Source organism: Drosophila subpulchrella, chromosome X (assembly GCF_014743375.2).
Source record: "Drosophila subpulchrella strain 33 F10 #4 breed RU33 chromosome X, RU_Dsub_v1.1 Primary Assembly, whole genome shotgun sequence".
NCBI classification, from domain to species: Eukaryota; Metazoa; Arthropoda; class Insecta; order Diptera; family Drosophilidae; genus Drosophila; species Drosophila subpulchrella.
In genome coordinates this window covers 1,451,304-1,468,255 of record NC_050613.1, presented here as the reverse complement: position 1 = coordinate 1,468,255, position 16,952 = coordinate 1,451,304, and the positions used below count along the sequence as shown (strand labels likewise).

Sequence of the window (16,952 nt, the reverse complement as noted above, 5' to 3'; positions counted from 1 at the left end):
AGAAGGCAGCATACAGTAATAATGTAATTTGCTTAACATACAAAGTTAACATTTTTATAAATGTACAACAGATATAGAAAATAGGGTACGCATTCTAAATTGATTGGCCTTACCTAAAGGAAACCTCTCCATTCTCAGGCCCATTTTACGCCTTTAGAGTTGGCGTAGTACTTTCGGATAACAAACTTGCGCTAAATCAGGAACTAGGGAATCTTAATCCGAAATCCCAACTGTCAACATGGCTTGGTCGATCCTGATCGCTACCACCTGTTACATACTTTCCCCCCTTTACTCTACAAGTTACGGGTAATAAAAGCAACTGTATTCGCATGGAATTAACGATACCATTAACATTTAAGCATTTAAATATGTTGTAATGACAGAATTTTCTCCGGTGCATATTTTAACGGAGGTGTTGCTTGCAGAGGGTTTTGAAGGGTTTGTGGACTTCACCTCAACCTGTCGACGGACGGGCAACATGTGCCGCCGCTTCTACATGCAAGCATTTTTTTAACAACTGCCAATTTTGCTGCCTCTGCTCTTTCCTGCCCTTGCACCTTATTCCGCCTCCCAGGCTCTCATCTCGCTCATCTCTTTTGGCTTTTTTTAATTGAATATAAAACTTGCTAGCGGCAATCGGAAGTGCACTGCAGGAAACGCCAGCTGCCCATGTGTCTGAGTGTGAGCATAGAAAGAGAGAGCATGAGGTAGAGAGCCTGTTCGAAAGTTGGCTTTCAATTATAAAAACGCCAACAACAAAAATAAACTATATACGAAGCAAAAACAGAAAAAGCTAAAAAGATAAACTTATTAAAAATCGAGAACAGTGTGTGCATATAGCAGACTTGTTTAAAACACCCTCCACACATTACAAAATATAAGGAATAAGAGAAATCGCTATATTCGATGGCCTAGCGGCTTGGCGGCGTACTAGTGAAAACAGCTGGTCCTGATCAAAATTAGATATACTTTATGGGTCGGAAACGCTTCTACCTATCTGTACATACAATCTGACGCACACAATATGCCCCTTTACTCTACAAGTAGCAAGCATTCAATTTTTAGCGCGATATAAGTTTATTGCATTGCAATTCTTTCGGCTTCCTAAAGAACATCTTTCTTTCAATATACATGCTTAAACGCTTTCAAAAATATTTGTAATCCTGTAAAAGATCTGTCTGAATAGGAAAAAAATATTAATAATACACATATACATATACCAAACCCGTATAATCTGACGTAGATACTTACAGTTCGAGGGCCCAGTCGAGGAACTTGTGCAGACCGTTCTCCAGCGGCTTTGTCTGAAACCAGTTGGTATGGAAGGGCATCATGTAAGGCGCCTTGTTCTGTTCGTAATACCGCGAGAAGTCCTCCTGCAGCCACTGGAGGACCTCCTCCTCGTCGAGGTTGTGCAGCACACACTGGTCCAGATAGGGACAGTGGCCGCCCTCGTATCCCTCCACGTAGTGGGTGTTAAGGGGCACCTCCCACACGCCGGGGAAGGTGCGCGACGGACATGTGCCGCTCTTGCACTCGTGAGAGATCTTGTAATCGAGAGTGTACGGCCACACTGGTACTGCCACCGGCGGCACGGTGATCGAGCTGTCGTAGATATACCCAAAGTCCTCCAGAACCTGTTGGTATAAATATATATATGTATAGAAATATTAAGAAAAAACAAGGAAGAACGCTATAGTCGAGTACCTCGACTATCAGATACCCGTTACTCAGCTTAAGGGACCAAAGGGAAATGGAGATATGCAAGCAGCAAAGCGAGATTTAAATGCGCCACCTACCGGCGGAAGACAGTTTTAATCGTTGTGGGCGTTAGGGTGGCAAAATTTTGGAAAATTTTTTGACGAGACCAATACATTTCAGTTACAATTTTTTATCTAGCATGTGGGCGCCACAGGTTTGGGCGGTTTGTGGGCGTTATAAAGGGCGTGGCATATTCGCGTAACAAAAATGCGCTGTGTATAAAGCTACGGAATCTTAATCTGAGATCCCGATTCTCTATCTTTGATAGTTTCCGAGATATCCACGTTCATATTTACGATTTTTTGAAGTTTGTGGGCGGTTTGTGGGCGTTAAAGTGGGCGTGGCAAACTTTTTTTGGGTCAATCGATAGGTATTGATGAGAACAATACATTTAAGCTAAAATTTTTATTCCAGCATCAAAACTGTAGGAGCCACAGTTTTGGGCGGTTTGTGGGCGTTAGAGTGGGCGTGGCACTCTGCTGAAACAAACTTGCGCTGCGCAGGAATCTCAGGAATCTGCATGCCTAATCCCAGTATTGTAGCTCTTATAGTTTCCGAGATCTCAGCGTTCATACGGACAGACGGACAGACGGACAGACGGACATGGCTATATCGACTCGGCTAGTGATCCTGATCAAGAATATATATACTTTATGGGGTCGGAAACGCTTCCTTCTGCCTGTTACATACTTTCCGACGAATCTAGTATACCCTTTTACTTTACGAGTAACGGGTATAATAAAGAGCATATGTATGTTTGGAAGAGGATTTATCTTGCAGATAAAGCTTCCGGCAATACTACCATAAAAACAAGGAAGAACGCTATAGTCGAGTACCTCGACTATCAGATACCCGTTACTCAGCTAAAGGGACCAAAGGAAAATGGATATATGCAAGCAGCAAATGCGCCACCTACCGGCGGTAGACAGATTTAAGCGTTGTGGGCGTTAGAGTGGGCGTGGCAAACATTTTTTTAGATCAATCGATAGGTATTGACGAGACCAATACATTTCAGTTAAAATTTTTTATCTAGCACAAAAATTGTGGGCGCCACAGGCTTGGGCGGTTTGTGGGCGTTAGAGTGGGCGTGGCAAACATTTTTTTAGATCAATCGATAGGTATTGACGAGACCAATACATTTCAGTTAAAATTTTTTATCTAGCATGAAAATTGTGGGCGCCACAGATTTTGGCGGTTTGTGGGCGTAAGAGTGGGCGTGGCATATTCGCGTAACAAACTTGCGCTGCGCTCAAACCTACGGAATCTAAATCCGAAGTCCCGTTTCTCTATCTTTGATATTTTCCGAGATATCCGCGTTCATATTTACGATTTTTTGAAGTTTGTGGGCGGTTTGTGGGCGCTAAAGTGGGCGTGGCCCACTTTTTTTTAAATCAATCGGTAGGTATTGATGAGAACAATACATTTCAGTTAAAATTTTTGTTCTAGCATCAAAACTGTAGGAGCCACAGTTTTGGGCGGTTTGTGGGCGTTAGAGTGGGCGTGGCACTCTTTTGAAACAAACTTGCGCTGCGCAGGAATCTCAGGAATCTGCATGCCTAATCCCAGTATTGTAGCTCTTATAGTTTCCGAGATCTCAGCGTTCATACGGACAGACGGACAGACGGACAGACGGACAGACGGACAGACGGACAGACGGACAGACGGACATGGCTAGATCGACTCGGCTAGTGATCCTGATCAAGAATATATATACTTTATGGGGTCGGAAACGCTTCCTTCTGCCTGTTACATACTTTCCAACGAATCTAGTATACCCTTTTACTCTACGAGTAACGGGTATAATAAAGTTCTCACTAAAATTGGGAATGTCTATCAGACTAAAGACGTACTCTCCTAACTATTTCTGCTCTCAGAAGAGCAAAGCCGTTAAATTGTAAAGATGTACTTCATCAAAATGTTGTGAACAGAAAATATGTCGATGTTTTTTAAAATGTTTAAGTTGTCTGCAAGCCTGAAAATACAGTCAGAATTAACTCCGAGCATATATTAAAATCAAACAAATTTGGCTACCTTTGTTTTAGCTGCTTAATAAGCTGAATAACAAAAGTAGTGCAGCGGGCACGAATAGTTTTTTCCACATCTGAACCTATATTTGAAGACCTAATCTCCTTTTCACTATTTCTGTTGCTTAGCACTTGTTAGGTGTGTTGAAAAATCGAAGTTAGCTTCAAACTTAACCGTGAATTGGCTGTCAGCAAAGGTTGGGCAGAGGTTCGGGCAGAGCAAATGGTGTCTCTATATAGATTCCATCTCTATGTCCTCCCTCTCTCTTTCAAATAAACCAATTTAATTTATCTAATTCTTATTAGGTTAATGTAAAATTTTAATTACTTTAAAAAAATGATATTTTCTCTTTCCATTCTGATCTGCAGTCCATTCCTATGCGCCGAAAAAGAAAGAGACTGAAGATCGATTAGCCAGTGTTGCAACGCACTAAAAGGCAGTAAATGGACCGAAACTCCGTGCACGTAAGAAAAAACGGGCAAAAACTTTACAGCGCTGCAAATTTTTCTGTTTTTCCATCAGTCTACGACTAACTTTCGTATAGCGAAACTTGTGAGCCTATTGCGATTCTTAGCGAATTAACATTTTAACTTATCTTTTATCAATTTTCAGCTTCAAGGCTGAGAAACGGTTATCTGATAGTCGAGACATATTACCTTCTACTCTTGGGAAAAAAAATAATTTTTCGGTAGTTTAATGGTTATAATGTTCGACTCCGATTGTTGCGGCCCCGGCTTAAGTCCCAGCTTGCACAGGAAAGCAGAATAGTTATTTTAACATATTTTAAAAAATAAGTGTCTATAAAAAAGCATGGAAATAATGCTATAATTTTCTAAATTTTCACGTTTTTAGAAAGATTTGGTATGCAACCCTTTTAGTTTTTGCCTTTCGAATGGATTATCACACGTTATAATCGGACCATCACTGCAAGTTTTCCATTCTGCGGCTACTAAGTGTCGCCTTCGCACAATTTCGTGGTGCGCTTCGTCACTACGTGGACTCTCGTCCACAGTGAGAAAAATCGGACCACTGTATCATATTGGCAACTAGGAAGAATCGGAAAGTAAATGTCAAAATAAGACCAGAAGTCAATTGGAAAGTCAACTTTATTTATGTAGTTGACCAAATCCTTTAAATGCGGACCCACGGGGGGATTTTGGGGATATATTTCCCCTCTCTGGCAAAAATAAAAGAAATTGTGTTTTTCAAAACGTATGCAGTTCAGGATCCGTCTCTGAAATCCTCAGTAAATAGAGATATATTTTGTAATATTTACGGTATTAATTTTTAATCAAATAATTAATAAAAGTCTGAAAATAACAGATACTTTCTGACTGAAAAATAAAAGTCTTTCGTATCTTTTATTCAATGACTTTAAAATAAAGGTCTAAAAATAACTATAATTTTAAGACTGAAAAACTAAAAGTCTTAATAACTACCGGATACCGGAAATATAAAAGTCCTTTTGTTGGAATTTGGCAGGAATTTTTACTTGTGTATGTTCCTAAGGTTGCAATTTGTACTTACACTCACGAATTCTTCAGAGCAAGAGGAACCAATATTGACCATTGAAACAAATTTGTTAGTGCTAACTAATTAGAGCCATACATGTATTCTTTAACACAATGCGACCGCGAATTCTTCAGAGCAAGAGGGACCACTATTGACCGTGGGAACAAATTTGTGAGTGTTGACCATTTAAAGCCATTCATACTTCCCAAAAATATGAGTTACCAACGTAATTCCAACATACGAGGTCTCTATCATTCGCAACAGATATTTCGGACTTTTATATTTCGGTCGCAATAAAAATTATTTGATGACTTTTTTAATAAAAGTCCTCTAATAAGAGTTATTAAGACTTTTTTTTTAATTCTGAAAATAATAGTTAGGGGAGTGTTGGGCAATGTGATGAGTAGGGTAATGTGACGAACTCATCGAATCTCACATATGACGTCACGACAAAAATTCCAAGTAAATGTAGGCGTCTCCTCTTATCGAGTCGACAATGTATTTACAATAATATTAATAAGAAGTCCCGTAATTTGTTCGTGAAGTAATTTTCGCTAAAAATGTGGTGTGCTAATTAGCAGACCTAGTCAATTTATTTGTGTTTCAGCAGTGCCAGAGTGAAGATGAGTGAAAAATAAAATCAGGTAAATATATGAACGTATAAATGAGATCTTTATCAACAATTTTTGGTACTTGCTGTTTTTTTTTGCACCGTTTGAGAGTGACACTGTTTTTGCTCCAAGTCTACCTTGTAGGGTATCGTGACGAACATTTTGTAGGGTATGGTGACGAACTTATTTTATTCAAGAATTTGAATTGCTGTCGTTGTGTTTGTGTAAAAAGAATTATAATAATACCAGATAACATTAACTGCTGCAGCTTAAATGCTTTTTCATATTGTTTTAGATATGCCGTCAGTTAAATCAAAGTTCACGCCAAAAGCTGTATTTTTAGCTCCGGTGGAATTTCGAATCGTAATTTTACAGAAATATGCTCAGTAGATGTAAGCAGCATTCTGATTCTACTCTTTTGAAGAATATTGATTTTTGGGGAAGTTGCATTAAAAAACGAATCGTTCGTCAGGTTACCCTACAACTTTTGAAAGTGCAAAAAAAGAGTGGTTCACGCCAAAAGCTGTACGGCTTAGCTCCGTTGGAATTTCGAATCGTACTTTTACACAAATATGCTCAGTAGATGTAAGCAACTTTCCGCTTTTACATTTTTGAAAAATATTGATTTTTGGGGAAGTTACATTAAAACAAGGGAGAACGCTATAGTCGAGTACCTCGACTATCAGATACCCGTTACTCAGCGACCAAAGGGAAATGGAGATATGCAAGCAGCAAAGCGAGATTTAAATGCGCCACCTACCGGCGGAAGACAGATTTAAGCGTTGTGTGCGTTAGGGTAGGCGTGACATATTCATTATTCAATAGAATAAGTTAGCCGCGCACTTTGCTCTCTCTGAGCGCCGGCAGTGCTTTTCTCTTTGCCGCTAAGTTCGGCCGGCAACTATTTACATACACACACATACACGCGTAAAAACATTTCGCATTGTCTGGCTCTGACGTCATAGCTTTTTTTCTTGGGAGGTTTGTGGGCGTTAGAGTGGGCGTAGAAAAATTTTTTTTGGGTCAATCGATAGGTATGGACAAGACTAATACATTTCAGTTAAAATTTTCTATCTAACATTAAAACTGTAGGAGCCACAGTTTTGGGCGGTTTGTGGGCGTTAGAGTGGGCGTGGCAGTCTACTGAAACAAACTTGCGATGCGTAAGAAGCTCAGGAATCTGCACGCCAAATCTCAATAGCCTAGCTCTCATAGTTTCCGAGATCTCAGCGTTCATCCGGACAGACGGACAGACGGACAGACGGACAGACGGACAGACGGACAGACGGACATGGCTAGATCGACTCGGCTAGTGATCCTGATCAAGAATATATATACTTTATGGGGTCGGAAACGCTTCCTTCTGCCTGTTACATACTTTCCGACGAATCTAGTATACCCTTTTACTCTACGAGTAACGGGTATAAAAACGAATCGTTCGTCACCTTACCCTACACTCCCCTACTTTATATAATAATATATGAAACCAATAAATAGTAAATAGTAAAATAAAATGAAACCTTCTAATAGTTAATAGTAATTAATTAATTAATTATTGAAAAAGCATGTACTTGTGTGCAACAAGTAAGGCGAATTTTAAATTTCAACTTCGCGGGCCTAAGAATTCGGGTTATTTTTTTTTCTTGGTTGGCAGGACTATTAATGATATCTGGGCCAAATTTAATGACAATGTCATTATCAGTATTGGATTTACGCTTGTGTTTACCAAACGACCAGAGTGCATTTTTCGTAGTCGTAGTCGCGTAAATGTTGGCTTAAATTCATGATTACGGGAGGTGATACTTGGATTTATGATTACGACCCTGAAACAGCCGACCAATCAAGCAAATATCGAGCTAAAGGCGAGGCCAGAACGAAAAGAGCACTTCAAAGTCATTCCGAAATCAAGGTCATGATTACAGAATTTTTAGATTTTCGTGGTGTGGTGCACTATGCATTCCTTCCACCCGGCCAAACTGTTAATAAGGAATATTATTTGGGCGTTATGCTTCGTTTGCGTAAACCAATTCGTCCAATAGGACCAGAATTATGGGCCACAATTACTCTTGGTGTTTGCATCACGATAATGCACCGGCTCACATTCACCGAATTCGTCTGGTTTGGCTCTGTGTGACATCTGGCTATTCCCAAAACTCAAGAGACCACTCGGGTGAACGCGTGGAATCGACTAAGACGATAAATGCTGAATCGAAGAAGTCGCTGATGGCTACACCGGAAAGGGACTATTTAGCATGTTTCCGGAATTGGAAAAACGCCATAAGTGTCTTTTATTTTATGAAATTGATTTAGAAGAATAAATATAGGCTTTTTATTTTACAAACAAATTCACCCATATTTTTGCCCACAGTAGTGAATAAATTTGTAATTATTAAAAGTCATTGGATAAAAGTTACGGTAATTTTTCAGTCAGAAAATAACTGCTATTTTCAGGCTTTTTTATAAAAGTTAGAAAATAACATACTTTACGACTTATTAATAAATTTTAATTTAATTTAATTTTGTAAGGTCAAAGTCTTGTATAACTGTTATGGTTCCTGTTTTAAACAACTCTATAATTGTACAATTTTGAGATTGCAGATATACATAGAAGATTAGAAAAATTGTATAATCGCCTTGTGCAAAATTTCAGTAAATGCTAATAATTACCCCTCGTGGATTGTGAACTTTTCATAGTGCGGGGCTGAGCACGTGGCTTTTTAAACATCTTAATCATTTAAAAATAGTGAAACTAACAATGACTATTTCTAATAACTCCAAGGGTATACATACATACATATAAGCTTCGGCTTGCCGATGTTAACTTAGATTCGTGTTGAATACAACATCGACCCGCGCTGTCATGTCGCACACACCCTTTTACTTGGGCCCATTATTTGCATAAAAAGATTTACCATAGATATAATTTAAAATGCGTGAATGTGCCAAAAAGTCTGATCGAGATTTCGGGGTGAAAGGAATGGTGTCGCATAATGGGGCTCTTGAACCGTTTTGTACGTAAATGTGTTGTGACATTGATGTCAGTCATGTCATGACACGTCTTGTCAAGTCCTGTCATCCAGAAACCTTCGCTATAGTCAAAGTTCACATATGTATATGTATTTGCTTGGGGGGCTTGAGGTTACGGCTTGGTTGTCATTGCCTCATCGGTTTTTCTACCAAACTAAATTTTAATTTAATGCCAATACGAGGTCAATTTACCTCTACGAGTTACATATGTATAAATATGTACATAAATCCAACATATGTACATTATTTTTCTATTCAATATCAATTTACATACAATGATGAACTTAATTATTGGCACAGCAAGCATTTTCATCTTAAAGACTGATTTTTTTATGCCACGCCCACCCTAACGCCCACAAGCCATCCAAAACTGTTACGCCCACAGTTTTCATGGTAAAAAAATTTAGCTGAATCGCTTCAATCTATCTGCCGCCCACATAACCCACATGTATATTGAGATCGCGGTGGCGCACTACAATCTCGCTTTGCTGCTTGCATATATCCATCTCCCTTTGGTCTCTTTAGCTGAGTAACGGGTATCTGATAGTCGTGGCACTAGACTATAGCGTTCTTCCTTGTTTTAAATATAATATTTTAGAGCCAAACACTTCGTTGCTTTCAAAAATTTTACAAATTATGTCGTCCAGCGACAAGATAATTGAATAAATTAACTAAAAAAAACTAAGTGAGTATAAAAAGATTTGAGTTTTGCATTTGATTTTGGATAACCCGGGTTCACCGAATAGCACTTGAAAACGATTTAGGTCTGCAAGTGTATGTAGCTCCTTTTATCCGATTCGTCCCCAAACAATCCGTCCATCTCTCTGGCTTAAATCAAAATATCACACTTGACGATTGCATGGCAATTGAAGTTCTCATTGTTTGCATTTCTTTTGTGCAGAGCAGCTGCCACTGCCATCCACCTGCAATAACAAATACAACTTACCTTATATTGGGTGTTGCGGCCAGGCTTGAGGAAAGGCGCTCGCATGCCGACCACATCATTGGCGGACACATTGGCGAAGTGTCGCAGGATTTCTCGCATGCCAATCATCTCGCCCACCCACTCCTCGTAGCCCTTGTCCTGCAGTCCCTGCTGCTGAGAGATGCTCTCCGTCCCGATTTCGTGCCCATAGTATCCCAGGTGCTGGATCTGCTGGTAGTTGCTGCAATTGCGGATTGGGAAAAGATCAAGAGTCAATATGAAAACAAGAGAGATCGCTATAGTCGATACCATCGACTATCAGATACACTCAGGGAGTGCGAGGGAGATAGAGATATACAAGTAGAAAAGTGTCCGTCTCCTAGATTGTACACTATAATTGTTTAAAACTTTTTAATGAAACTGAACTCTTTTTGGCATGTAGTTGGACATTGATAATTAAAACAAAATCTCATTTAAATTTTCCATAAATATTCAAAACTGTGGGTGCTAGACGTTAGGTTTTAGCGAAATGGGCGTTAGAGTGGGCGTGGCACCCTGCTGAATTAAACTTGCGCAAGAAGCTCAAGAATCTACATGCCAAGTCCCAACTTTCTAGCTTTTATAGTTTCCAAGATCTCAGCGTTCATACGGACGGACGGACGGACGGACGTACATGGCTAGCTCGACTCGGCTAGTGATTCTGATCTAGAATATTTATACTTTATGGGGTCGGAAACGCTTACACACTTTTCGACGAAATTAGTATACCCTTATCCTCTACGAGTAACGGGTATAATTAGTTGACCATTATCAGGTTGTAATCGGGACCTTTGCGGGTTGATAATGTTTATATGAGGACCGGACTTTCCAAAGGAGTAACTTAATAATAGGAAGTAAGCTAGGCAGCTATGATTTTTGTTATCATAGGCAAGTCTGATTTGTATTTAGCTTCGAAATAACAAAATAAACCATCCTAATTGGCGTCAGAAATTATGAAAAGTTTCCTTTTTTCAATATAAACTCCGAAATAACCAGTTCGAATAGTCTTTTTATCTCCAAGTGCTAGCAAATCATTTTCACACTTGTTGGTTTAATAGAATGGACAGCACACACACATCTGAACAAGTGAACATTCGAATCTGACTGACGAAGATGAACACAGAATCTCTCACACTACTGGCTTTTGGCAATTAGAACAATTTTCAAACAGCCAAACAAAAATGGAATGGGAGAGAACATTTTCAGGAGATGATGGATAAGTCTTCTTCGAATAAAAAATGCTCTAGCAATACATAAATGGACAGAAACAAATGTGTCTCGACATTATTAGATTTAATTTCAGTTTTAGCTCGAATTATGTTGTTATATAGTAGTAGTAGTAGTGTTATCTTCCAGATAATATTTTATTTTATTAATTTTTTCTGTTATTATTAATAATAAATAAGAACCGAATAAATTAGAAATTATTTTGTACTCAAATCTTTCAAAAACAGAAAATTCGTACCACCAAAAGCTTTCAAAAGTGTGCATCACCAATTGCTAAAGACCAAAATATATGTGTGAAATTTATTTACCCAAAGGGTGCCAAAAAGAAGGTTTCAAAAGTGGGTTGGCATGGCGAAGCAGCTAACGAATAATGCATAGTTTTCCGTGCTGCTTGAAAAGCACAAATAGTAAGGAAAAGCACAGAGCGGCGGACCAAAATAATATAAAAAAATGAAATAAAATTATGAATGTATTCAGCTGTTTTTGCATTGTCTTTTCATTTTCTGTTAGCTCTCCTTCTTGCCTCTGCTAACTCGATTCATGCAACAGCAGCAACAAAAAGCAAGAATGTTGCTCGAGTGTATATATTTATTAAACATTTCACTAGCAGAGCCCTTCTCATTCGCTCTATGTGTATGTGTGTGTCTGAAAATAGTTTGCAATAAAATTACGCCCTAAAGTCAAACTTTTGGGCCAAACAGGCCCAACCAACCCCTTGTGCCCATTGAGAAACGAAAACGAGAAGTAAAAATTATAATGAATGCCATGAGTTTTGGTTGTTGTTGCTTGTGCACAAAAAAAAATTAACTTATTTAAGAATAATAAATTTGTAGATAATTGTGATATTTTTTAGCCTTAAAATAAAAGTATATAATGCGATATACTTTTAGTTATTTCCGGTAGCTTTAAGCGATATTTTTAATTTTTCGAAAATAATGTTAAATTAGTAAAACCATTCGAACTATTTTTAAATATTTAAGCAACATTTTCTTATGTGGTAGTAGTAGTACTGATGACGCACTTGATGCGCCGTAGGCATCGCAGCCACGCCCATTGCATAGGGGGCCTGTATCTACTCCCTTAATTTATCGTCCCACCGACCCCTCCATCCTGGCCCCTGCTGCACTTCCAAACAATAGCGCACGGGCATAAAACTATCTGACATCGTCAAAAAGTTCATGCAAAAATGTGGAAATGTGAAAAGTTGTTGAAAAGCCTGGGCCTTAGGATGTGTATGTGTGCGTGGGCGCATCCTTTGGTGCGTATGTGTGGGGTAGATTTATTGCATGACATTTCAATTGTTAGACAAACAGCTGGACGAAGAACTGGAAGCAGGCGGAGGGGCAACAGCACTTGAAGCCAAGGCCAAATGCGGAAAACGGAGGAAAATATGTAAAAAAAAGCCCGGAGACGAAACGAAACCCGAATAAGGCCAAGCATTCTGACAAACAGTGTTGCCAGCAATGTGACACAAAAAGGGTTGTCGATGGCGACGCGAGGAATGATCGACGGATAGTGTGACAACCAAATCGACAACTTTTCATAATTTCTTTTAAAATTTTAAAAACTTAACTTTTTAGTTGTTTTCCAGCGGGACAAAATTCCTTTTTCAAAAACTGTTGTAGTTGCATGCTAACAAATTTTTTGACAGCAAATTAATTGTAGGAACAGCAACAAATAATATATAATTTTAATTTGAATTTACGTATAACAAATATTTGTCAGTTACCCAGTAAAATAAATTATTTGCGAACATTTCATGGAAACCTTGACACTTCACAAATTATGCACACCCTCTCAAAACTGATCTCCAATGCACTATAGGCTGCATGACCACTTCGAGTGGCAACAGATCATAGGGAAAAATGAATTAAATAAACTAGGGAGATTTATTTTTTGAGCAAGCATACTCTTCGAGTAATATAATTCTTAAATATATTTTTTTCATATGTTTTAAAAATCCTAACAAATTTGATCTTTTAAAAAATTTATATGACAATGACAAAAATAAATTTTTGTCATTTTTAATAGATTTCATCGTAACTTAAATTTTCCACCCAAAAATTCGTGAGTTTTAGCTTGATGACTTAAGGGTTAAACTTAAAACAAAGTGATTACCTGAAGATAGCATTAATATGAACAAAAATTTAAATTCCTTCAACACAACACAATATAACTATTAAGACCACTCTGAGCATTAAACATATTTCATTAATATTATTTTAAACAGCTCTTGTACACATTTTAAATGTTTTTGTATTTTCAAAGCCGACTTTCTAACACTTCGCGTCTTTGCTTTAAATTCTGTAACGCAACATTGAAGAGTGATGTTATCCTTGCACATTGACGTCATCAGATCTTAATTTCAACAACATTTGATGAATGGGTTTTGGCCACAAAATTTGGTGATCCCGCCTATAGTGCAAGGGCTTCAGATAACGGCATATGAGAAGTGGTAACAGAAGGCCAAAAAGGAGGTGGACAACGAGGTGGAGGTGACAAATGTCAGCAGCAATTAACAGAACCACCGAGGCAAGGCAAAAATAGTCAAATGACGCTACAAAGAAAAACTGACAAACAAGGCTAAGTGGCTGGGCTGGGGTGGGAGTGGGGTGGTCCTTCAAGGGGACCAAGTCTGTGGTGGAAATGCATCACATTCAGTAACATTTGATGAATTTCCCTTTGGCCTTGTCGAGAGCGGCCGAATAGAAACGGCAGCCATTGTTTATGCCAGGGGTGCTCAAAACTGTCTTGTGGCCACGCATTTACAAACACAATTGAAAGAAAATCGCACGCACGCGTGAAACGACTCGTGGAAGAGATCAAAGCAATTAACATTTGGATCAGTTGTGATGATAAATGCTCAACGTAATTATTGTTGGCTTGGCTCGCTATTTTCGCATACTTTGGGCACTTATATATATACATATATCTTTAGCGTCCCTGGTGTTATTTCACATATTAACTTCTACTCTTGGCTAAATCATTCTTTTAATATTTCAGAATTTCGAATATAATTAAAAAAAAATCGGGAGAGCTTATCATATAGCTGCCATAGGAACGGTCGTTATATTTCGTTTCCGGTAAACAAATACGGTAGCACATTGAAATGGAACATTATTTTGAAATTTATGTAATTAGTTTTAAGTTTTCCAAAAATCGGAAAGCTCTATACATATGTACAATGCTCCCACGGGAACGACACTCAAGGGTATAGAAACTTCGGCTTGCCGAAGCCAGCATCCTTTCTTGTTTTACATTTCTTTTTAATATATTTTTTGTATTATTCCTTAGGAAGCTACAGGATGTATGTAGTTTTCCTATCCGGCTCGTTCCGACTTTCATCCCGAAAGCTTTAAAACTGATAGACTAGTTTGCGTAGAAACGGACATACGGACTAGCGGGCGGACATGGCTAGATCGACTCGTCTAGTAATGCTGATCAAGAATATTGTACCTTACGGGGTCAGATACGTCTCCTTCACTGCGTTGCAAACTTCTGCCTGAAATTATTATACTCCCAGCGAGGGTACAAAGGTGTCATCGCCTGTAACATTTTCTAACTAGGAAAAACTTAAATGGCCCCTCCCCCCAGCCCTTTGCCCGAATTTTGCGTCAGCTAACAAGTTCAATTTGCATTTAAAAAGGTAGAAACACATGTAATCTGGACGATTAGAAATTGTAAGACTACGCACACATTTTCTGGTGTGGGAGGGCGGCGGGAAAGTCTCAGGAAAATCTGAAGCCAAAGATAGGAGGAGAAAAATTGTAATTGAATTGAGGGATTTGTCAAATCGATTTAAATTTAAATAAATAATCTAGGATGGGGATAGCATGAGTAAATTGATTTTAGTTTTGTTTTGGTTTAACGCCAAAAGCACTCAATATTACACTCAGAAAAAAATTCGGAACATTCACAATTCAAGCCCAAACGGGGTCAAAAAGTGCATAAGTCTGTTTGTTGACAATTCATGAACACTCGCTCATAAAATTTGAGTTGGGTTCCGAACGAGTGGGGACAGCTTTAAACCATTTCGGGCTTAACTTGAAAACATGAAAATATAAAAAAATTGCAACAATCGTCTTCTCTCGGATTCGAACCTGTGCTACCATGTGTCGAAGGAGGTTGGTCTAGACGCTGAACCACCGAACGAATTATTAAAGTACGGACAATCGGGACAGCAGACCTACATAGATGCTTTCACGAACGGTGTTGATAATTTAAGAGCCGGTGTTACTCCCATTTCTGGCAAGGTCTTTTCAATGACGCATTCATGATTTTACCTAAATATTCATGATTTGAACCCGCGGGTTTTGTTTTTTATGTACGCAACATAAACATCGTTCCTGATTAAGGATATTTATACTTAATAGGTTCGGAAGCGCATTCTTCTAACTGTCGCATACTCTTCAACGATTAAAATATACCTATTTACTCTACGGGTATAGAATTTTTGAACACCAATTGATTTATTATTTAAGCCAGGCAAGTGCGACCTTTTTTTCAAATCATTTTAAATTTTTTTCACGGAGTCGTTAGCAAACGAATAACATGACCTCAAATTACATTTTTGGCTCTTTACATGACTACATAGAAAGTAACCACGAAATAGATTTTAAATGTACGTCCGCTGGCACTCGACAATGTAGATATCTTATTAGGTGTGTCTGAAAATCACACACATTTTTTACCTTGGACCGACCGAAGGCTCATCAGCGCCAAAAATTGCTAACGTACTTAGCGATCAATCGTCACCTCAATTTAAAATGATTTCTGTGTTATAATGCCTAATATTCCATTTTTAAAATAGTCTAGGGTCAAGCTCGGAATACTATTAAACCCACCCGTGCAGCTGAATTTTCCGGCACACACGTATTTTTCTTCAATCTGGGCCCGTCTCAAACTCAAGCAATTTCTTTTAATGTGCTTTTAAAAGCCAAATCTACAGGTTCCCTTGGCCATTGCTTCTTGGTCCATGGAAATTTTTTCATAGGAATTAGATTTCTGTTGTTTTTCCTACGCCCAGCACCAAAAACTAACTTCATTTGCATGGCGAACATCTTGTGCATGTGTGGGGTGCACATGTTAAGCATGAGTGTGTGTCACGACCATGGCTAACGAGCTAGCCTGACTTCGGTAAAGGCATAAAAACAATAAGATCTCCCCTTTCGCCACGATTTCAATAAAGCTCTTCGACAGCGCTCTACACACTCATAAAAAAAATTACCAAAGAAAAAAGAGAGTAAAAACAGACAAAGCCAAACAGAAAACTAAGAAAAAGAAAGCAGAATGCTAAATGCAGAAAGGGAAAATCTGTAAAAATGGGGGCGACTCTGCTCACATGGAAAAATTTATGGCTGGCTTGCTGACTTCCTTTCCTTTCTCTTCTTCCTTCTTCCGTGATCATCGTTATTATCAACACCAGTTAAGCAATAACAGTTGAAAAACCAGGGTAGAAAATGGGTATAGCTAGTGGGTGGCCTTAGTGATTACAAGAGCGAACTAATAAAAACAGACAGCCAAATACATGGGGAAAAATGGAAAGTTCCATACCGGCACACAAGCACACACGAAATCCCTGAACAAATTTAGCACAGGAATCTCTAGAAATAAGGAAATGATTGACAAAATTATGTAGTTATATACAATTATATCGAAGCTTAAGGCAACACACATATGTACACATTTTTATAGCCGTTACTTGTGGAGTATTCGTTGGAAAGTATGTATGTAACGGACAAAAAGAAGGGCTTCCGATCCTATTAGGTACACATATCATTACCCGACTCGATCTAGCCATGTCCGTCGTCTGTCGCCCACACTTT

At 38.6% G+C, this 16,952-nt stretch overlaps 1 protein-coding gene across 1 annotated transcript in view; it reads right to left on the bottom strand.

Annotated features, from left to right (window-relative positions):
• LOC119557648 (chitin deacetylase 1) overlaps nucleotides 1–16,952 on the bottom strand; it is an 81,251-nt gene that overhangs the window by 14,328 nt on the left and 49,971 nt on the right. The window contains exons 6-7 of the mRNA XM_037870499.1: nucleotides 9,883–10,102; nucleotides 1,252–1,637 (exon numbers count right to left, since the gene is read on the bottom strand). Coding sequence (XP_037726427.1) covers nucleotides 1,252–1,637; nucleotides 9,883–10,102 — 606 coding nt within the window. The remainder of the gene's footprint in view (nucleotides 1–1,251; nucleotides 1,638–9,882; nucleotides 10,103–16,952) is intronic.